The 17,175-nt window shown below is 35.4% G+C and overlaps 1 protein-coding gene across 1 annotated transcript; it reads left to right on the top strand.

Annotated features, from left to right (window-relative positions):
* The first annotated feature begins 8,731 nt into the window (after window positions 1-8,731).
* Window positions 8,732-11,315, top strand: LOC108774126 (uncharacterized oxidoreductase YjmC). The gene is made up of 2 exons (XM_018540148.1): window positions 8,732-9,079; window positions 10,448-11,315. The coding sequence occupies exons 1-2, from the start codon at window positions 8,732-8,734 to the stop codon at window positions 11,294-11,296; spliced, it is 1,197 nt and encodes a 398-aa protein (XP_018395650.1). The 3' UTR covers window positions 11,297-11,315.
* Window positions 11,316-17,175: the final 5,860 nt, after the last annotated feature.

Below are 17,175 nucleotides of genomic sequence, written 5' to 3'. Positions count from 1 at the left end.
AAATACCTGCAAGGTTACTTCTGGAGTGTGATTTTGTCGGTGCAATAAATTACGTAGTAATTCGCGAAGTTAACGATATCGATTGGTAGCTATCGAAGTGAAGATACGTATAAGCGAATTGCTACTCTTACAGGAACAATTGGTTCCTTCTGTAATACGAATTGTAATCCGACCAATAATTAACTCTGATATTAAACTCAATTACTCTCGTATTAAACGATAACATTCGATGTTTTTGTATGCCAGAGTTTTGTTCTGACAGAGAAGATTTTTTCGTCTTTTTAACCTTTCGTCCGATTCTCATGCGATTTTGTTATGGCATGAAATTGACTATCGCAAATCGTGACACTGTCAAAAATCAGAGCTCCGAAATTCTCGAGAGGGAGGTAGATACACCAAGCAACGTCAATCAATGACGCTGATTTTTGTGCATCCAAAGTGAAGAGTGTCATCGATGAGTTGCCGTCGCTATAAAGAGAAGGAACGAGGAAGAAGAAAAAGAAGATCCGGTGTCTTTGACAAACTAATCGTGGACGAAACGTTCTTCATCTTTTTTGAATTTCCGCCTTCCAGAGGCGCAGTTTTTCGGAAAAAAAGCTAGATTCATCTGCTATTCTTCCCACACTCATCTTCCCTTTCTTTCCCGACCATTCTTGCCTTTTCGCCGCCTTTTTTTAGAGGCCATTTTCTACGGGGATTAAAAAATTTTTTTTAATTACTCATTCTCGTGAAATAACAAGTTAAAATGGCATCTTCCAGTCAAAGAGAGGACGAGGAATATGGATTGGGATATCAGAATACTTTGGTGAGTACCCGGTTGAATTTAATAATTGTTGTGAATTAATTCGTGGCAAATCATCATAAGTTAATATTAACGTGTAATCATTAATGTGCAATTTTATTTGACAATTGGCTGTAAAAATTTATGAAGAGTTTTATTTTGTTATCTAGATAAAATTTTTGAAGAAATAGTAGAAAAGTTGTAGAATGATAGTGAAGAAATTTATAGAAGCGAGATCTTTGAAAGATGAGGAATGACAATACTATATTATTATTACTATTTTATTGTGCATAAAGAGTACAAAAAATTGTGAAAAAAAAGATATAACTTTTATACGTACACTAGAAATAACTTGATTATACAAAGAAGAAGTAACACGATTCTAAGTAAGATTACATAACTTTATTACATAAAGTTTAAATTGTATTGTCGATTGCAATTTGGTTGAAAATTGAAGACTTTCTAGGAACGACAGATGCGATTATCAAGCTTATTCGCATTGTAACAGGTCTCAATTTTGAGATATTGATAATATAAGTTCATGCGCAGACGAGTCGAATGAAGGCAACACAAAGAATTATAAAATTACTTATCAGGAAGTAATCGTTAATTATTTATAGAGATATTTTGTTTTCTAAAACCTGAATCTCTTTATTTTCCTTAATGTCTTGTCTAATTGTAAACAAGCAATATTTGTTTTGTAATATTTAGATAAAATCATAATTTATGTGACTTTTCAACTAGTTTATTTACGTCGCAAATAATTATGTTACAAAAATACTAATACTTTGATAATACTACTAATGATTTTCAAGAAACGTCACGAGGATGAACTTTTTATATAAAACCACTTAATATCACTAATTATACGTTAACTTCACGAGAAGTTTTATATGACCAGCGGATTCTATTATTAAAATATCAAGATAAACATTTATTCTGAATGTTTCGTATATACGACTTGAAAATAATATAATTATCTTTATCCACAATCATATTTTTATTATTCTCTTCGTTCAACAAAAAATTCAGGGTTATTTTTTAACATCTCTATTACACTCTTACGCAGTTTTTTAACAAGATATTTTAGAAAGAGATACTCCGCCCTCCTTTATTTTAGAGAAATTGAGAAAAATTTCATTTGTGTCAAAAAAGACAGATTGTAGATGGAGGATTAAACAGTTATCGAGATATTCACGAGAATATTGTTTCTCGTTTTCTTTTTGAAATGCGTTCCTTGTTTTTTTCCTATTCTTTGATTTTCTATTTTTGATCATGTCAATGCATTAGAAAAACAATATAAATCTTAAACACAGCTTCTTCCACTGTTGCTAAAATCGTAAACGCGAGGTTTATGCTTTTCAGCGCGGCTGTTAACATTCGTTTCGCCGATTTTTGTACGCTCATAAATTATTATCAGCCGTAACAAAATTCGTGTTTTTATGACTTATGATTCATTGCCAAAAGAAATAAATATTGATAAGAAATACCAATAACCGAGGCAAGGAATCTGTAACAAGACTTTTCATCAGGATGCGTTTCTGACAGATAAATTTCCGACCGTGAATGAAATCGAAACTCTTGGCTCTCTTGGCACACACACACACACACACAGACATACACAAAGTCTAGAATATCTTTATTATTTCTGAACCGGACTTGAAATATATTGTTGCAATATTTGTATTGTTAGGAGAAGAGACGGGAAAGAGGGAATGGTAAATCTTGGCAAAGATGACGCGTTGCAAGGGTTGAAAACTTATATCTTTTGTCTATTTTTGGCCGAAGTGCCGTGACCAGTAGTCACAAATAGTCCTCTTCTATTGCGAATCTCCTATCGAATGACTCAAAAATACTCTCGAAACTTCTCTACTTATACGATGTATTATAATTATAATATTTTATCTAAAAGTACAAATAGCAATTATAAGAAAATATGTTTAGCTATTTGTAATCGAATTTATAATTAAATAGCCAAAATTATAGTTTTACATACAAATTTTTAAAGCTTGTTCTTTTAATGTTTATAATAATATATTAAGCTTGTAATTCTATTAGTATGCATTTGTGTATTTTTATAATATTTGCAAAATTTATAATCGTAAGATAACTATTGATATTCCACTTTAAATTCTTCTTTAAATTAGAATATTTTATAATTTATATCGATATTTTTCCATATATTGGTAAACGCTAAGCTCGCGAATCGATATATCTTCCTTCTCGAAGTTCTTATTTCAAGTAATGGCATAATTTTTCGAGTAGCAAACTTTAAATTTACGTGCAGGATGATCCTATATATTTTACTCATAGACACGTGTTCGCAAAATCGGTAAAATATATTTTGGATGAGCCTGTATGTCAGTAGCATGTGCTTGACTTTTTCGCGTGCATCCTCGCGCTTTCTTGCGATGCGATGATCGTCGACTCGTAACGTCAGCAGCGGAAGTGCATGACCCAATAGAAATGCATACTCGATTATTGCAATGAAAAATCCCACTGACGTGCGTAAGAAACCTACAATTACAATGAACACAAAAAAAGAGATGAATTGCTTTTCCGTGATCGGATCATAAATAACTGTAATAAAAATATACATAATTTTTTTTATCGTTAACGAGTTTTTAATATTTTCAGGGTGGGTCAATATACAAATGAATTAATTTTCATTCGCGGTTACATTTTTTTGTAATTTAATATATGCATGAATTTTTACATTAATATTTATAGTATTACGCATTTTTGCGATGTTATGCATGATATAAATACATTAGTAAAGTATAATAACTGCGAGAAGTCGGTAATATCTAGAAAGTTGAAATGACAGCATTTCCGATCAGCTTGATACTACCACGGATGTAGTTTCACAGCGAATGCATATCATATATCCTTTATCTGAGTAATCTTATTATTTTATTTACTTATGCGATAGAAGTATATATTTCTGTATCATTCGCGGAATTTTGCATATCGACATTCTTTAATTTGCTGATTACTCCAACGCTGATTTTTAATATTTCTGCATAGATTTATATCGTTAAATTAAAATTTTTATAATAATATTTACATATTACAAATCAGTCAACGAAACGTAAATTATTTACAATACGCCTCTACGTTAACATATTTATTTCAATTCGCATTACTAGCTAAAATGGAACGTGATAACAAAAATATTTTCGCGAAGTAACCTGGGTGAATTAAATATAATTGAACTTAGTCTGTGTGAGATTGCGAAGTTTGTCTGTTGCGGAAAGGATCACAGATTCTAACGTCGCTCTGTATTTCCATCTGCTTTCTTTTCTATTTTCCAACGAGTCAGTAGGGAAGATCCGCGAGATCGCTTGTCACAATGCCTGCCAAGTCTGCCCGGGATTTCAGGCTTTCCGCGTGCTTTCGAAGACAAGATGACAATGCATCGTGACCTCGAACGCGTCACTGTGCTGAGCACCCCGTGTAACTCTAACCGTCGTTCGTCATTCGATGTATGTGCTGGTGTACGTCACTTGTAAAATTTTTCGCATATGCACGCTCTTCGCGAACTCGCCGCCTCAGTGCCGCTGCAGATGCAACACCTGCGGATTCCCGTCCGTTTCCTCATAATCCGATATCTTGAATCATAACCTGAGAGATCAGCGATAATAAAGAAAATTGTGAGATTGTAATTTTTCGAAACGACACATCTTAAAATCGGAAATAATACAATTTTTACACTCAACAAGTGTAAGAATCTTTTAAGTGTAAAGACAGTGTCCTTTAAGAAAAATTGAACAATTATGTAAATTATATGATTTAAAGACGCCTATTATTAATATAGTCTGCGGTATTACTCTTAAATTGCGAGCACGCTTACCGTATCTCGTCTCTTAATATAAAGAGCAATTTACTTTATTACGCTCGTTCAAGAAACAAAGTATAACTCGCATAAGACTAGGCGTGCCTTTGGTAACGCGCGAACGGTGTGTTTAAGGAATTTTATAACCCTCGAGATATAATCTTCTTTTTTTTTGTTTATGCCTGTTACGTCATTCGGACTATGTATCTAGGATAAAATTGCCAAAGGTATAAGGAATAAAGAAAAAAAAAACGTGTCTTTTGAAATCAGCAGAGATATGAAACAAAATCGTAAGAAAAGGCATTCTCTCGTAAAGTTTGTTTTTCTGCGGTTTTTCTCTATTTTCTGAATATTTTTCCTTCTAATCGTTCTATCGATCCGTGATTATGATAATTCTATCTACCTTGTCAATCGCGTGACTCTCGTCATGTCGCTTTGCACGTGATCGACACTTGAGTAATTAAAAGTTATTTGATTAAAATTCGACACTTATAATTCATAACTCACGTGAATGATCTCGATAATCGTAATATGTGTTTATAATTAAATGAGAGTTATTGTGAGAAGACATCGATGATTAAAGTACGCTATAAATCCTTACGCGCATCCTTAAATATGCTTCAGATCAAAACATTTATTCTCGCTCGTATAATTGATCTATCAATTAACATTAAATCGCGATTTGTGAAATATTTTCGATTATATTTAATAATAAAAAACAGCGATTTGTGTGCCATATCATATAGATGCACTTTAATATTTATCTCATTAAATTATCCACTTCTTAATTTGATACAAGTCCGATAAAAAGCAAAGAACATGGTTTTTATCGCCTTTATAAGATTATCGTATTTTTTTGTAAATTAATATTCCGAATCGCTGTCGCATAGTGTTTTTTTCCAGTTAATTTACTGCTTAACTCGTAATCATGTTTATGAAATTAAATATTTATGATGTAATCTCGCAAATGTATGCCGCGGTATATATGAATCACTGGCAAACCGCCTCGATTTGATTTTGACGTGAGATATGCATGTGTGTTATTTGATCGGCTGCTTCAGATGTTCTCTCTCACGAAAATAAATGGGCTGTAAAATGAAATTCTTTGTGACAACAATTACAATAAATAAATATTCATGAATAATAATTAGGTTAATGATATTATACATATTTCCATGCGCGATGAGCAATTACATAATACTCTATACGCAATCATCAGAATTCACACTATCAATACGCTAACTAATCTAATCACCTTGTCGATTAGATCTTTTATTAAAATCCCTATATTGTAAACTTACTCCCTCTTACTCCAATTCGCTAATATTACATAACAACGGGCTCACTTATTATCTATGCTCGAATATTAATATTCTTGCTGAACGTCTCGTTTTCGCGAGCGAGATAAGCATCCAACGAGAACGAAAAATAAGTCAATTATTATATCACTATGATTAGAATTCCACGATAACACGTCCTTGCACATGTCACGTACAATGTCAGTCGTTTACGAAAACCACGAAAGCTAGAATCGCTTCTCCCGTGGCGATAACGGTTTCGTAAAAAGAGATTACCGTTTGGGATCGCGAAAGTTCTGGGACGAAGATGATGAGATCGACTGGAGGGGAGGGGGGTGGGGGGGGGGGGGGGGGGGGGGGGGGATTACCATCACTTATTTATCGTGTTGGAATTAAGAATTGCTTTCTTATCTCGCTTAAATATTTTACACTGTAGAAACGGTAATTGCTGATTAATCCCACGATAGTGTTGCAAATTACATTCTGAAATATAATTAAGGCGTTGCATTCTTTCAAAAAAATTTTCTTTTGTATTTAAGATTATAGTAAAAAGCAAAATTATATTAGAATTAAACAAAATTCAAGTCATTTATATTTAAAAAATTTGCAAAATTTTTGGAGAAAACTGCAATCTTGTGTCTTCTTTCTTTTTATTCTTCAATTGTAACATATCACCTATTTGAAATCTGAAAGAGCTGAACAGTATTAAAATAAGCTGCGAAAAATAGCGAAAGGCCACACTTTCAAGGTGGTCAAATGACCAGTTCTTGCAGTCGTGAATGATACTGTTCGTCATATACGATCGATTTAGAAGAATCACAGTTAATCATTCGATGCGTTCGCAAAGTATAACGGTTCGACCTGACACAGCAACAGTTTTTGTGGACACATTGTACGCACAGGGACGTATTAGCGCTTAGGCTAACTTAAGCAACTTAAGCTCTGTAGAGGCGACAAATTTAAGGAGATAGCATTTTTTTAAAGAATTTCTAAAAACATTACCAGTTTTTGTCAGATATGTACGAAATGATTGAGAAAATTATCCATCGAAGGCAAAGCTACTTAAGAAACGCACCAAGTCAAGTGAAAATCACAATGATGATTTTATATTACAAAATCTAACTGTTTATTGATGTTAAAAAAATCAGAATAAAATCATTTCAATTTTATTGACTTTTATGTGTTTCTTAGGAAATATTAATATAGAATTTGATTAATTTAGATTACATATATTTGAAACTTCAATAATGGGCAGCAACGCTTTAATTGCAGTACAGGCGACATGAGTTCTAATCTGACTCTGTGTACACACCGTCTCAAGGTTTCTTCAAGCTAGATCCTACAAATCTAGCTTGAAGTTTGCAAAAGTAATTGAAAAGAGTAGATACTTACGAACGCGACGAATCGATTGTGGTTTCGCGTGACTCGCCCTGTTGAACTTGTATTTTCTTCCTTATGTCCGGTGACGATTGCATAAAACGCCAATCCGTGCGTAATCAGGCCACGTGAGTGATCGACGTGGGTGGACCGTGTCGATCTCATATGCATCTTGAGAAGAATACACGTCTTTATTTACGTAACTCGATCTCGTGCTATTTCTTTTTGTATTTTATTTGCGACGCGATTCATATGCGCGGTCTAATTTTCCGGAATCAGAAATGTATAATCAATCGTGTGAAACGAATATCGCAAACGTTTCAGCAAATGATTTGCAACGTTCAAACGTCAAAATGTGCACGTTTTCATCTTGAAAAAAAGGAATTCATTATGTTGCTATAATTATGGTTAATTACGACTGATTATTATTATTCGTATTCTTTAATTTTTGTAGGAAATCTATTTAACGTAAAAAATGTCATTTTTTTTTAATCTATCAAATATGATGTGTGTATGAAAAGTAATATGGCATAATAATTGTTTATTAAAAAACAGTAAATGTCCTTTCTTATAGGTATTGATCTCAAGATTAATCTTTATTTTAAGTTCTATACAATATACGTATAAACGTAAAGAAATGGATATTCGGTTTGCACGGAATTTTTACTGAAGATGATGTTTTGTCATGTCCTCGATTAATTTTATTGTCAATAATTTTGTTTCAACAATGATAACGGCGTTTGAAGCTGCCGCCAACAGAGGCGTTACAGTTTTGCCAATGTTTGATTAGTCAACGCCAATGTCGACGACGCGATGGTGTGAGCGTACATAGCACGTGGAATACGTCAAACGTTGTATTTGAAAGTATAGGCAGAAGCATTTTTTCCTCGTGATTTTTTCTTAGAAAAGAACATTAATGTCACCGGTAGTCTCTTCTGCGAAGTTAGGTCTGCGCGTGAAGGGAAATCATTGTGAGTGGAGAATATCGATTCGCCTGAGTCTGTAACCGCTGACACGTAATCGTGACTAACCAACCTAACGTTAAACACGTGACTCCTCCGCAATTTGGCGCTTAATTTGAACGAAGTAAGGAAGCTGGAAAATACACAAAATAGAGAGTCGAAAATGAAAAAGTTATTTCACTGTGTATAAAAGTCGTATTGTTTTCTTATTTAATACAATCAGTGCTTCGTGCTCATCAATTTATCGTTATTAAAACCAAACATCGAGGAGGAAATTGGAAATAATCGTGCATCTCTGATTCTCACCGCAATCGATAAGTGATAACGCAAAGTATTATAGATTGTAACTCGCGACTATGTGCATAGGATTAATTCTTGATTGGTAGAGCGAATCAGCTAACCGTTCTCGATAAGGTGAACCGCGTGATAAAGCGAGGTTGTGTGATCGACGACAGACAGAAAGAATCAGAGGCGAGAAATGCTGACTGTAATTCGTAAAGCGACACTCAGTTGTTTCTTGGAACTTTTAACGAGTAGTTCGTCGTTACGCGCGCACACCGTTGTCGCCAGAATGACGTCCACCAGATGCCAGGATTACGACCAGAAGGTCGTCCCTAAGGACGAGATCATCAGGTTCATCGAGGAGTGCATGTGTAAGGCCGGTACCACGAAGGAAGACGGACACGCCGTCGGTCATCATTTAATGACGGCGGATTACAGAGGTCATTTCAGCCACGGGATGAACCGGTTGCAGATGTATGTGACGGACATCGAAAACAGAATCACTGATCCCGCTGCCCGACCGCAGATTGTCACTGATTTTCAGGTTCGCGCGAATCTGTCTCTCTCTCGGTGCAGTTGGTGGAATTTGAATATCGCGACAAAAGTGTCCTTAATCCCTTCAGACCTATACATATAGTAATGTACACAAATTTGAAGACATTATCCATTGAAATTATAATATTTAGTTTCGCCATCATCTGAGATGCTGAAGTAGTCTAAATTTTGAAAAAAATTAATTTTATAGTATGAATTACTTATTGCCCTTGAATTGAATTAAAAAAAATATTTTAACATGATTTTATTAAAATCAAGTCTGAAAGGGTTAAATCCTATAATTTACTCGTCACACTCGTTTGAAATTTTGTAATCGTTCCATACTTCCAGTGTATGAAGCTATTCGTATATTGTACATATATTCGTACAAACATATTCGTTATCAATTGATTGCGGTGAATGTCATCAGTGACGTAAATGTTTTTCGAGCGCCGAGCCAATAGGAAGAGCCAATAAGAATTGTATATATGTGATACCATAAAAAATGGTGTTTACTTATTTCACAGTAATGATGACGGGATGCTCTTCCTCTCCTCTCTGAAAGCCGCTCTTGTAGGATTGGCCTTCATATCTTAACAACTGATGACCTAATAAGATACTCGTTCCCCTGATTAATAGGATTTTCTTTCTTTGCTGGCAAAGGCATTTGTCGTCGACTTGTGTACCTTACATGTTTCCTTTATCGCGTTTTCCATCAGCCGTAAATATTAAGCAATTGTAATTGCGTTGCTAAAGCAGTTGTTTTGTGGCAATATCTGTTGTATTTTGCACTCAATAAAATTATTCGTGTTACCTTCCTTATAAAACGGAAACTTTTTGAATAGAATTCTATTGGCAGTTTGACGACCAGTAACAAAACACGAACGTTAATTACCGCCGCCGTAATTACCTTTTAGAACAGCATTGCGAAAATCGCCGGCACGGCATAGTCGCGAAACACGCGCGCGATAATTTATCGGATAAACGCGTCGGTAATTTGGCAATTGGTAATAAATATGTGAATGCTAATTAGCGTGGCTCTAATTACTTTTAAAATGTATCTTTACTCGTGAGAATTGTAGATATCATCGGAAATATGTGCGCTTGCGTGTATAACATGATTACCTTACTTGAGTGCGTCAAGCATGATACACGTGTTTAGTGAATCAAACGCAATAAACGCAATCTTTATAGTATCACCTAGAGGCTCGCGCATAAAATATTTTTATTTTCATAAGGAAGCAATTTTGCGAAAAAATATACGACAGCAAAGCTAGATTACGACTTCAAATTCCATCAGACTCACCAGACTTTATAGGAACTATAGACTTCTTACATAGCTATATATTTAGGAGATATTTTGCGTCATATCTTTCAGGCGATAGCTCTCGTTGATGGAAAAAACGCGTTAGGTCAAGTGATCGGCAAGTATTGCATGGAGCTCGCCATAGAAAAGGCCAAAAAATTTGGTATCGGCATGGTAGCGGCACGTGGCTCTAATCACTACGGTATCTGTGGTTACTATACCATGATGGCGATGGAACAAGGCCTGATCGGTTTCACCTGCACCAACACGAGTCCGCTGATGGCACCGACGCGCAGCATGAAAGCCGCTCTAGGAACGAATCCCTTGTCCTTAGGCATGGCCGCTTGCGACGGCGACGAATTTGTTCTCGATATGGCGACCACCGCCGTAGCCTTGGGTAAGATCGAGTTGGCAATTCGGAAGAACGAGGACATCCCCGAGGGCTGGGCACTCGGATCTGACGGAAAAATGACCCGTGATGCCGAAGAGGCTTACAAAGCTTCTTTATTGATGCCTCTCGGTGGTGAGGAACACAACTCTGGGTATAAGGGCTATGGTCTGGGTCTAATGGTTGAGATACTCTGTGGTATCCTGACCGGAAGTCATTTTGGACCGAACATCCGCGCTTGGAAGTCTGGCGACAGGGTCGCCGATCTCGGACAGTGCTTCATGGCAATTAATCCGGAGGCCTTTGCGCGCGGATCGAAAGAGAGATTGACGACCTTGCTCAAACAGCTGAGAGACCTACCCACCTCCGGCGAGAAGGCGGTTCTGATCGCCGGTGATCCCGAAAGACAACACATGAGCAAGGTCGACAAGGAGGGCGGAATCTCGTATCATCCAAATCAGTTAAAGGCTTCGGAGGAATTAGCTAAACACATGGGCGTACCAGCGATGAAACTCGTTGCTAAATCCATTTGATTTTTTATAATAATTATCAGCAAAGAATTAATCTGTTCTATCTCTGATTTAATTTCTTTTGTTTTGTATGTATCGTTTGTCAATTTTTAATGAACCTCAATATAGAATACGAAAAAAATAATCGAAAATTAATTAAAATGCTAATTTAATTGTGATAAAGAAAATACAAAGAACATCTATTTTGATACTTATTTATAAAGATTATGTAATTATTAATTTTTTACTTAAATTGTATCCGAAATTGATCATATATGCACTTATGGAATGATCGCTTCCAAATAAATATCTGGAAGCGTAATAAGACTGATGTAAGATCTACTTATGAAAGTGAATGAGATATTTATATCAATCTCAGAATTGTACGGATAATATTTATTATGCCGAGGCATAATCAGATCGCGTGTGCAATTCGATGATTTGAACAGACACGATGTTCGCTACGATGATATAACCATCGGTGCGATTTGATCACCGGTCGATGATGATGACGTCCTTGGACTTGTCCGCTTATTCTCGATTACAGTCGTTACGTCTTTGCGAGTGAGTGCCGTCGATAATACGAAACTTGGTAGATTATCGAAAATAAACAAGTCGCAAAAATTCGAACATTCGAGAGACTGTTTTATAAGTACTACAAATTAATTTTTTTTTTTATCTGCGGGTCTTCTTTCAAAGAGATTTCGTGCGCATATAAATTAACGTAAACAAAATACGAACATAAATATTATTTTTTATAAAAATTATATTAGTTATGGCTTTACAGTGTAGTTTTATAATATATAATATATATTATATTTATGTATTTTATAATATATACAAATATATGTATCTTATAATAACATGTTTGATTTTTATTTTTGTATCAGGCTGCACTAGAACTCTCTTTCCCATTTTCGTCAAATATCACACATACAAAAGTATTCCTATCTCATTTTAAGTTCTAAAAGTGTACACTAATTAGATTAACCACAAGAAAATAGATCCATTTTGTACAATAATGTTAAGGTACATGTATATGTTTTCTTTATCAATACTCATGTAAAACCGACATATATTCTCATAAACAATTAATTTTAGAATTTAATAAACTAGAATTTGTTTAACAAGAAACTCTTCTATTAATTCGCTTGCTTTTTAGCTCGAAAACAGTGAACAGGGTTATCAGCGATTATGTCGCATAGACGCGGCGTCTGATTCGACTTCGTACTATCAGTTCCTATCAAAAGAGGACAAGATATAAATGCTAATATTTGTTTTCAATTTCTCAGAATTAAAAGTTAGTTAATGGAATAAACAGATAAAAAATTTAATTTATTTTATGAGATTCAGGGTGATCCGTTTTACAATAATTTTCAGTCAAAGATTTTGTTACTGATCTTTCTTAAGCAGCATTGAAACATCTGGTTTTTTCATCAGATTTATCACAAAGACAAATTTCTCTTTGAAAATTCATTGACAAAATTGATATTTTGCCTCCCCTCTCCCGTCGAATGATCGAAAAATTACCTCACGCAAATATATGCCACGTGTTTGAGATGTGAATTAAAATCGCAATGTTGCGTTCTCTTGGTCATCTATCGATAGAAATGACGTGATATTTATTTTTTTGTAGTTTTGTAGTTTCTGTATATATTAAATAAAATTATCTTCTAGATATATTAAATAAAAATCTGACGTGACATTCGCTTCTTATGGTTTCTTATTCTTACATATATATATATGTTAAACAAATCGAATTATGATTATTTCTCTCGTGTATGACTATTTCTAAAAATCTTATGAAATTTTGTACCACGATATCTCTTTTATTTATTAGATCTTTTTATTAAATAATTGTAAATACTTCTGTAATAGCGCTATAAACAGTGCTCGCCAAGCACGATAAAATTAGAGCTTCAAGCGGCGAAGGTTGGTCGCAATTATCACCATTGACTTTATTCCGAAAAGGCGATCTACGTAAGCGATTGTGTGTGAAGAAAAGAATCAGTCTTAAGAAAGACGATTTTATGGAAAACTCTTAGGAATACGTACGCGTTAATCAACCATTGATAAGCGTGAATCTTAAAATCTATTCTTTACAGTCGTTTGTTTAAACCTATTGTTATATTGCATGACGGAATTTTTTCTTCTTGAAAAATTTACGCATTAACTTTCAAAATGGATGTACCGCTTATACCCACATTCTGCTTTTTGCGATATAAACGACCGTGACGAGCGATTCGACTTCGCATATTTTTCAGTCCGACGGAATCAGTAAATGCACAGGAGGTTCAAAAGTTATCTTCGGCACGCTTTGTTTGTCCCCGTATTATCGAGCAGACAGGAATGAAACGTTATTTCATCTGACTTTTTCATGCGATAACGCGAATCGTCAATCCTAGAAGTAATTAAATATTTAAACGAAAAATATATTGTTGCAGAAAATCATTATACGTTATCACTGTTAACGATAAAGTCAAAGATAAAGCTCAAACTTGTTTCTAAAAATTTGCATAATTCATTCTGTGACTCAGATAGATGATCAACGAATTAGTAGCAAAGCATGGTTTGCTAAGAGAACTATATGACTCATTAAAAATGCCGTCGGCTAGTAGCAGTCGACGTTAATTAGACTTATCTCATTGTCGAATCTGCGACTAAACGCTCAATATAATCACGATATATATTTTCTTATCAATATAGGTAGTTCTTCGAAGAAATAAATCCACGAACGTTTTGCGAAAACATTTAGAAGAAATATTAATGCTTAGCTAGAGTTTATGTGTAATTAAAATATTTAATTTTCTAGTTAAAACATAAATGATCTATATTCATTTTATTAATCATCAAAATTCAAATTTATTATTACATCGCGTTCAATAAAAAATTTTTTTGATATTCCATCTTATGGCAAAATTTGTATATACGCATGTGATTTGCAAATCACGCGCGTGTGCAATCTGTCGGAGGAAAAAGGAACACGATAAGGATTGTTGAGCTCACGGTGTGATTCATCTTTCTGTCACGGCTAAACAGGAAGGAAGATCCAATAATTGGACAAACGATCCTGTCCAAAATGCAGTCGTCTACACAGTGTTGATACATCGCGGGCACGATAATTCATCGCCGCTTCATGTGACTCGCATTAACTAATTCACTACGATAATCTAACACACTGTCAGGGGGGGTCATGGAACCCATGGGACATCCGTGGCGTTCTGGGACTTCCATTCCCCCATGACGGTTTCAACGTACAGCCGCCTTTAATGTTTGTCTATTGAAGCGCATGCTAATATACATATCTCTAGTGTACATTATAAGTACTTTTATTTGTACTTTTATACGTAAGAAATGCTTTTCAATTGTCTGAAGATAAAAATTTTATTACCTAAGCGAGATCACGTGAAAATGATGGAACGGGAATACATTGTGATTTAATAAACGAATAACATTCCAGTTCGTATTAACATCCGCGTCTTTTGCAACTGCAGTTGCAGGTTTAATAAATCGAAGTATTCAATGACGATGCGCAATATTGTGATGATTGATGAACTTCCGTCACGTGCGAAAGCAAGCACGTGCGAGAACATTAGGCGAGAAATAACGAAAATATGCTTGGATATGAAATCGTGAAGAAGAGTACAAGGATAAAAGAAACGTATAATTCTCGTAAGTACAGTGATGTTGGTGCGCGAGAATGCAAAACGCTTCTTGATCACTCGAAGACTATTGAGAGGTCAGCTCGTTCTCGGAAGGAATTTATCTCGGGTTTATATACTGGCAGTGAATCAACTTTTCAGGATTCTTTATCGCATCTCTTTATCTGCATTAATTACCACGGTTGTTAAACATTGTCGCTGATATTTGTTATCAGCGATCGCGATCGGTAAAAATGCGCTCAATCTTCAAGATTTCTTCGCGAATCGCTTCACAATATTTAAATGTAATGCAAGTGATGTAGTTCCGCGAATCTCTCGCGCTGCACAATTGAATTAATTAACACAATCGTGGATATGCAAAACTCGGCGAAACAATATTTTCGTAATCGGAGAAGGTTGAACCGACATCTTCTGACGTCTTTCTTAATGACGTACGAAAATGCATAATTGTTAGATCAACTATCAGATATCGCCAAAGAAATATCTTGTATATATGGTACATTTTGTACTTTTATGAGTTTAGTCTTCGTGATTCGTGCTTTCGGATGTGTAGAAAATATAAGTGGTACTTGCCGTCTCCATCAATATTATTTAAATGGATTGGATAATTTCTGGAAATGCAGGTAATGTTTAACAATACCGATCCATTGCCGCTTTTTTTTCCTTTTGCTATTATTTCTCTCGCATGGCATTTTTTAATTTCTTAACACAGTTAATAATAAGCGCAATAAAACATTTTGTGAGTCTTAGCCGTGACGAAAGAGGCGTATTATCGGAAGTTACATTATCGTGTGTTAATTTGCTGGTGCAAATTTGCGCACTCGGCGGAGCTTTTGAGCGTACTACGCGCACAGCATTATCTTTTTGCATATTACGGTGTCCAATGTAGAGATATGACGACAAACAAATGATTTTTACAGTCCAATCGGTCAACAATTAGCTCCTTCTTTGCGGTCGGGATCTTGTTTAATTATTCTGTACCTCGCTTTCGAGAATCACTCTACATTTGGCTACCGTGCGAGGAGGTACGTAATGATATCTCGTCTTTAATATCGTGTGACTGTACGTTACTTTGGACGGTATAAGATCAATTTAATATTCGCTACGAAATAATGAACTTTACATTCGTTTCTTATGGATCGATCACGAGGTGCGTTTATTAATATTTCGTTCATAAACTGTAAAGTTGCGGATGGACATTGGCAACTGATGTCCAAATGATATACGTAACGCTTATCATAGAATTAGACATCCTTTATTTAAAAATTACACCGGGATATATCGGAGATGTCATCGATCGGAGCTGACGGCCGGCGCTGGTTAAGACGACCATTCATCAAATTACGTGGTAATTTTGGTCAATGATAACTCATGACTTTGAAGGCAGCTTCCTACGAGCCCTCGTCGAGGGAAGTAGCCAATTGCCGTGTACGGCTTTCGTACAGTCGCTACTAGAAACGCCGACAATAAGATTCCTCTCGTGGTAATATTTTGATGGAATTAGTTTTATTTACACCAATGCTTAACTTTTTTTTATAAACTTCTATTGCCTACAGAGTGCAATATAATACGTGTGCAAGTGAGCAAAAAATTTTTTCACTTGCACACGTATTATATTGCACGCAAATTTAATTTTCAACTCCCTCCTTCTTTCTACAACGTGAATCAAATTTGATTGTAGGACATTGATTGATAATTATTGGCATCTTTTAAATAATAAATTATAAAAAATGACCGACTTGATTAACGCGAAAGTAAAGTGTAGAAGATGTAAACGTAAACACGGTTTACTCTCACAGGCAAAATAGTGTGCCACTGTACTTCTGAATCGAATTAATATACTCGAATTAAATTAAAATGTCGAGTTTGACAAGAGGGTAGTGGATTTTTTTCCAGCGCTGCGATGTACGCGAGGTGTCCGTTGACAATGGGTAATTTAACCGATTGTGGGGGGAAAATCGCGCGTGTATGTATGTACGTGTGCAACGTCGACGGCTGTCAGTGCGATCTAATGAGTCCGTAAATTGGACCAGGCTATAGGGCCTCCTATCTGAGAATTGCACGGTTGGCTCTCTCGTCTCGCTGTCAGTGTGACTCACTGGCTTCGTGTGCGACGAGTTCTCGCTTGCGAATTCTCGAACTATCTACGTTCCTCCCTGCTGATTTGTCGCGTTTCTCTCAGCGTGTATCCGGTGTCAGTGTCACACGGTGCCCGTCCATTTCCCCGTTCCCCCCTCCCCC

This window comes from Cyphomyrmex costatus, unplaced genomic scaffold (assembly GCF_001594065.2).
Source record: "Cyphomyrmex costatus isolate MS0001 unplaced genomic scaffold, Ccosl1.0 scaffold235, whole genome shotgun sequence".
NCBI classification, from domain to species: Eukaryota; Metazoa; Arthropoda; class Insecta; order Hymenoptera; family Formicidae; genus Cyphomyrmex; species Cyphomyrmex costatus.
Note: the sequence above shows the minus strand (reverse complement) of the source record. Positions and strands in the feature narration are given on the sequence as shown.

Bases quoted from the DNA above. Each gene is read 5' to 3' on its own strand.
- LOC108774126 (XM_018540148.1), top strand. From the start codon at position 8,732: ATGCTGACTGTAATTCGTAAAGCGACACTCAGTTGTTTCTTGGAACTT. The intron at 9,080-10,447 runs GTTCGCGCGAAT...CATATCTTTCAG, and splicing joins AGATTGTCACTGATTTTCAG to GCGATAGCTCTCGTTGATGG.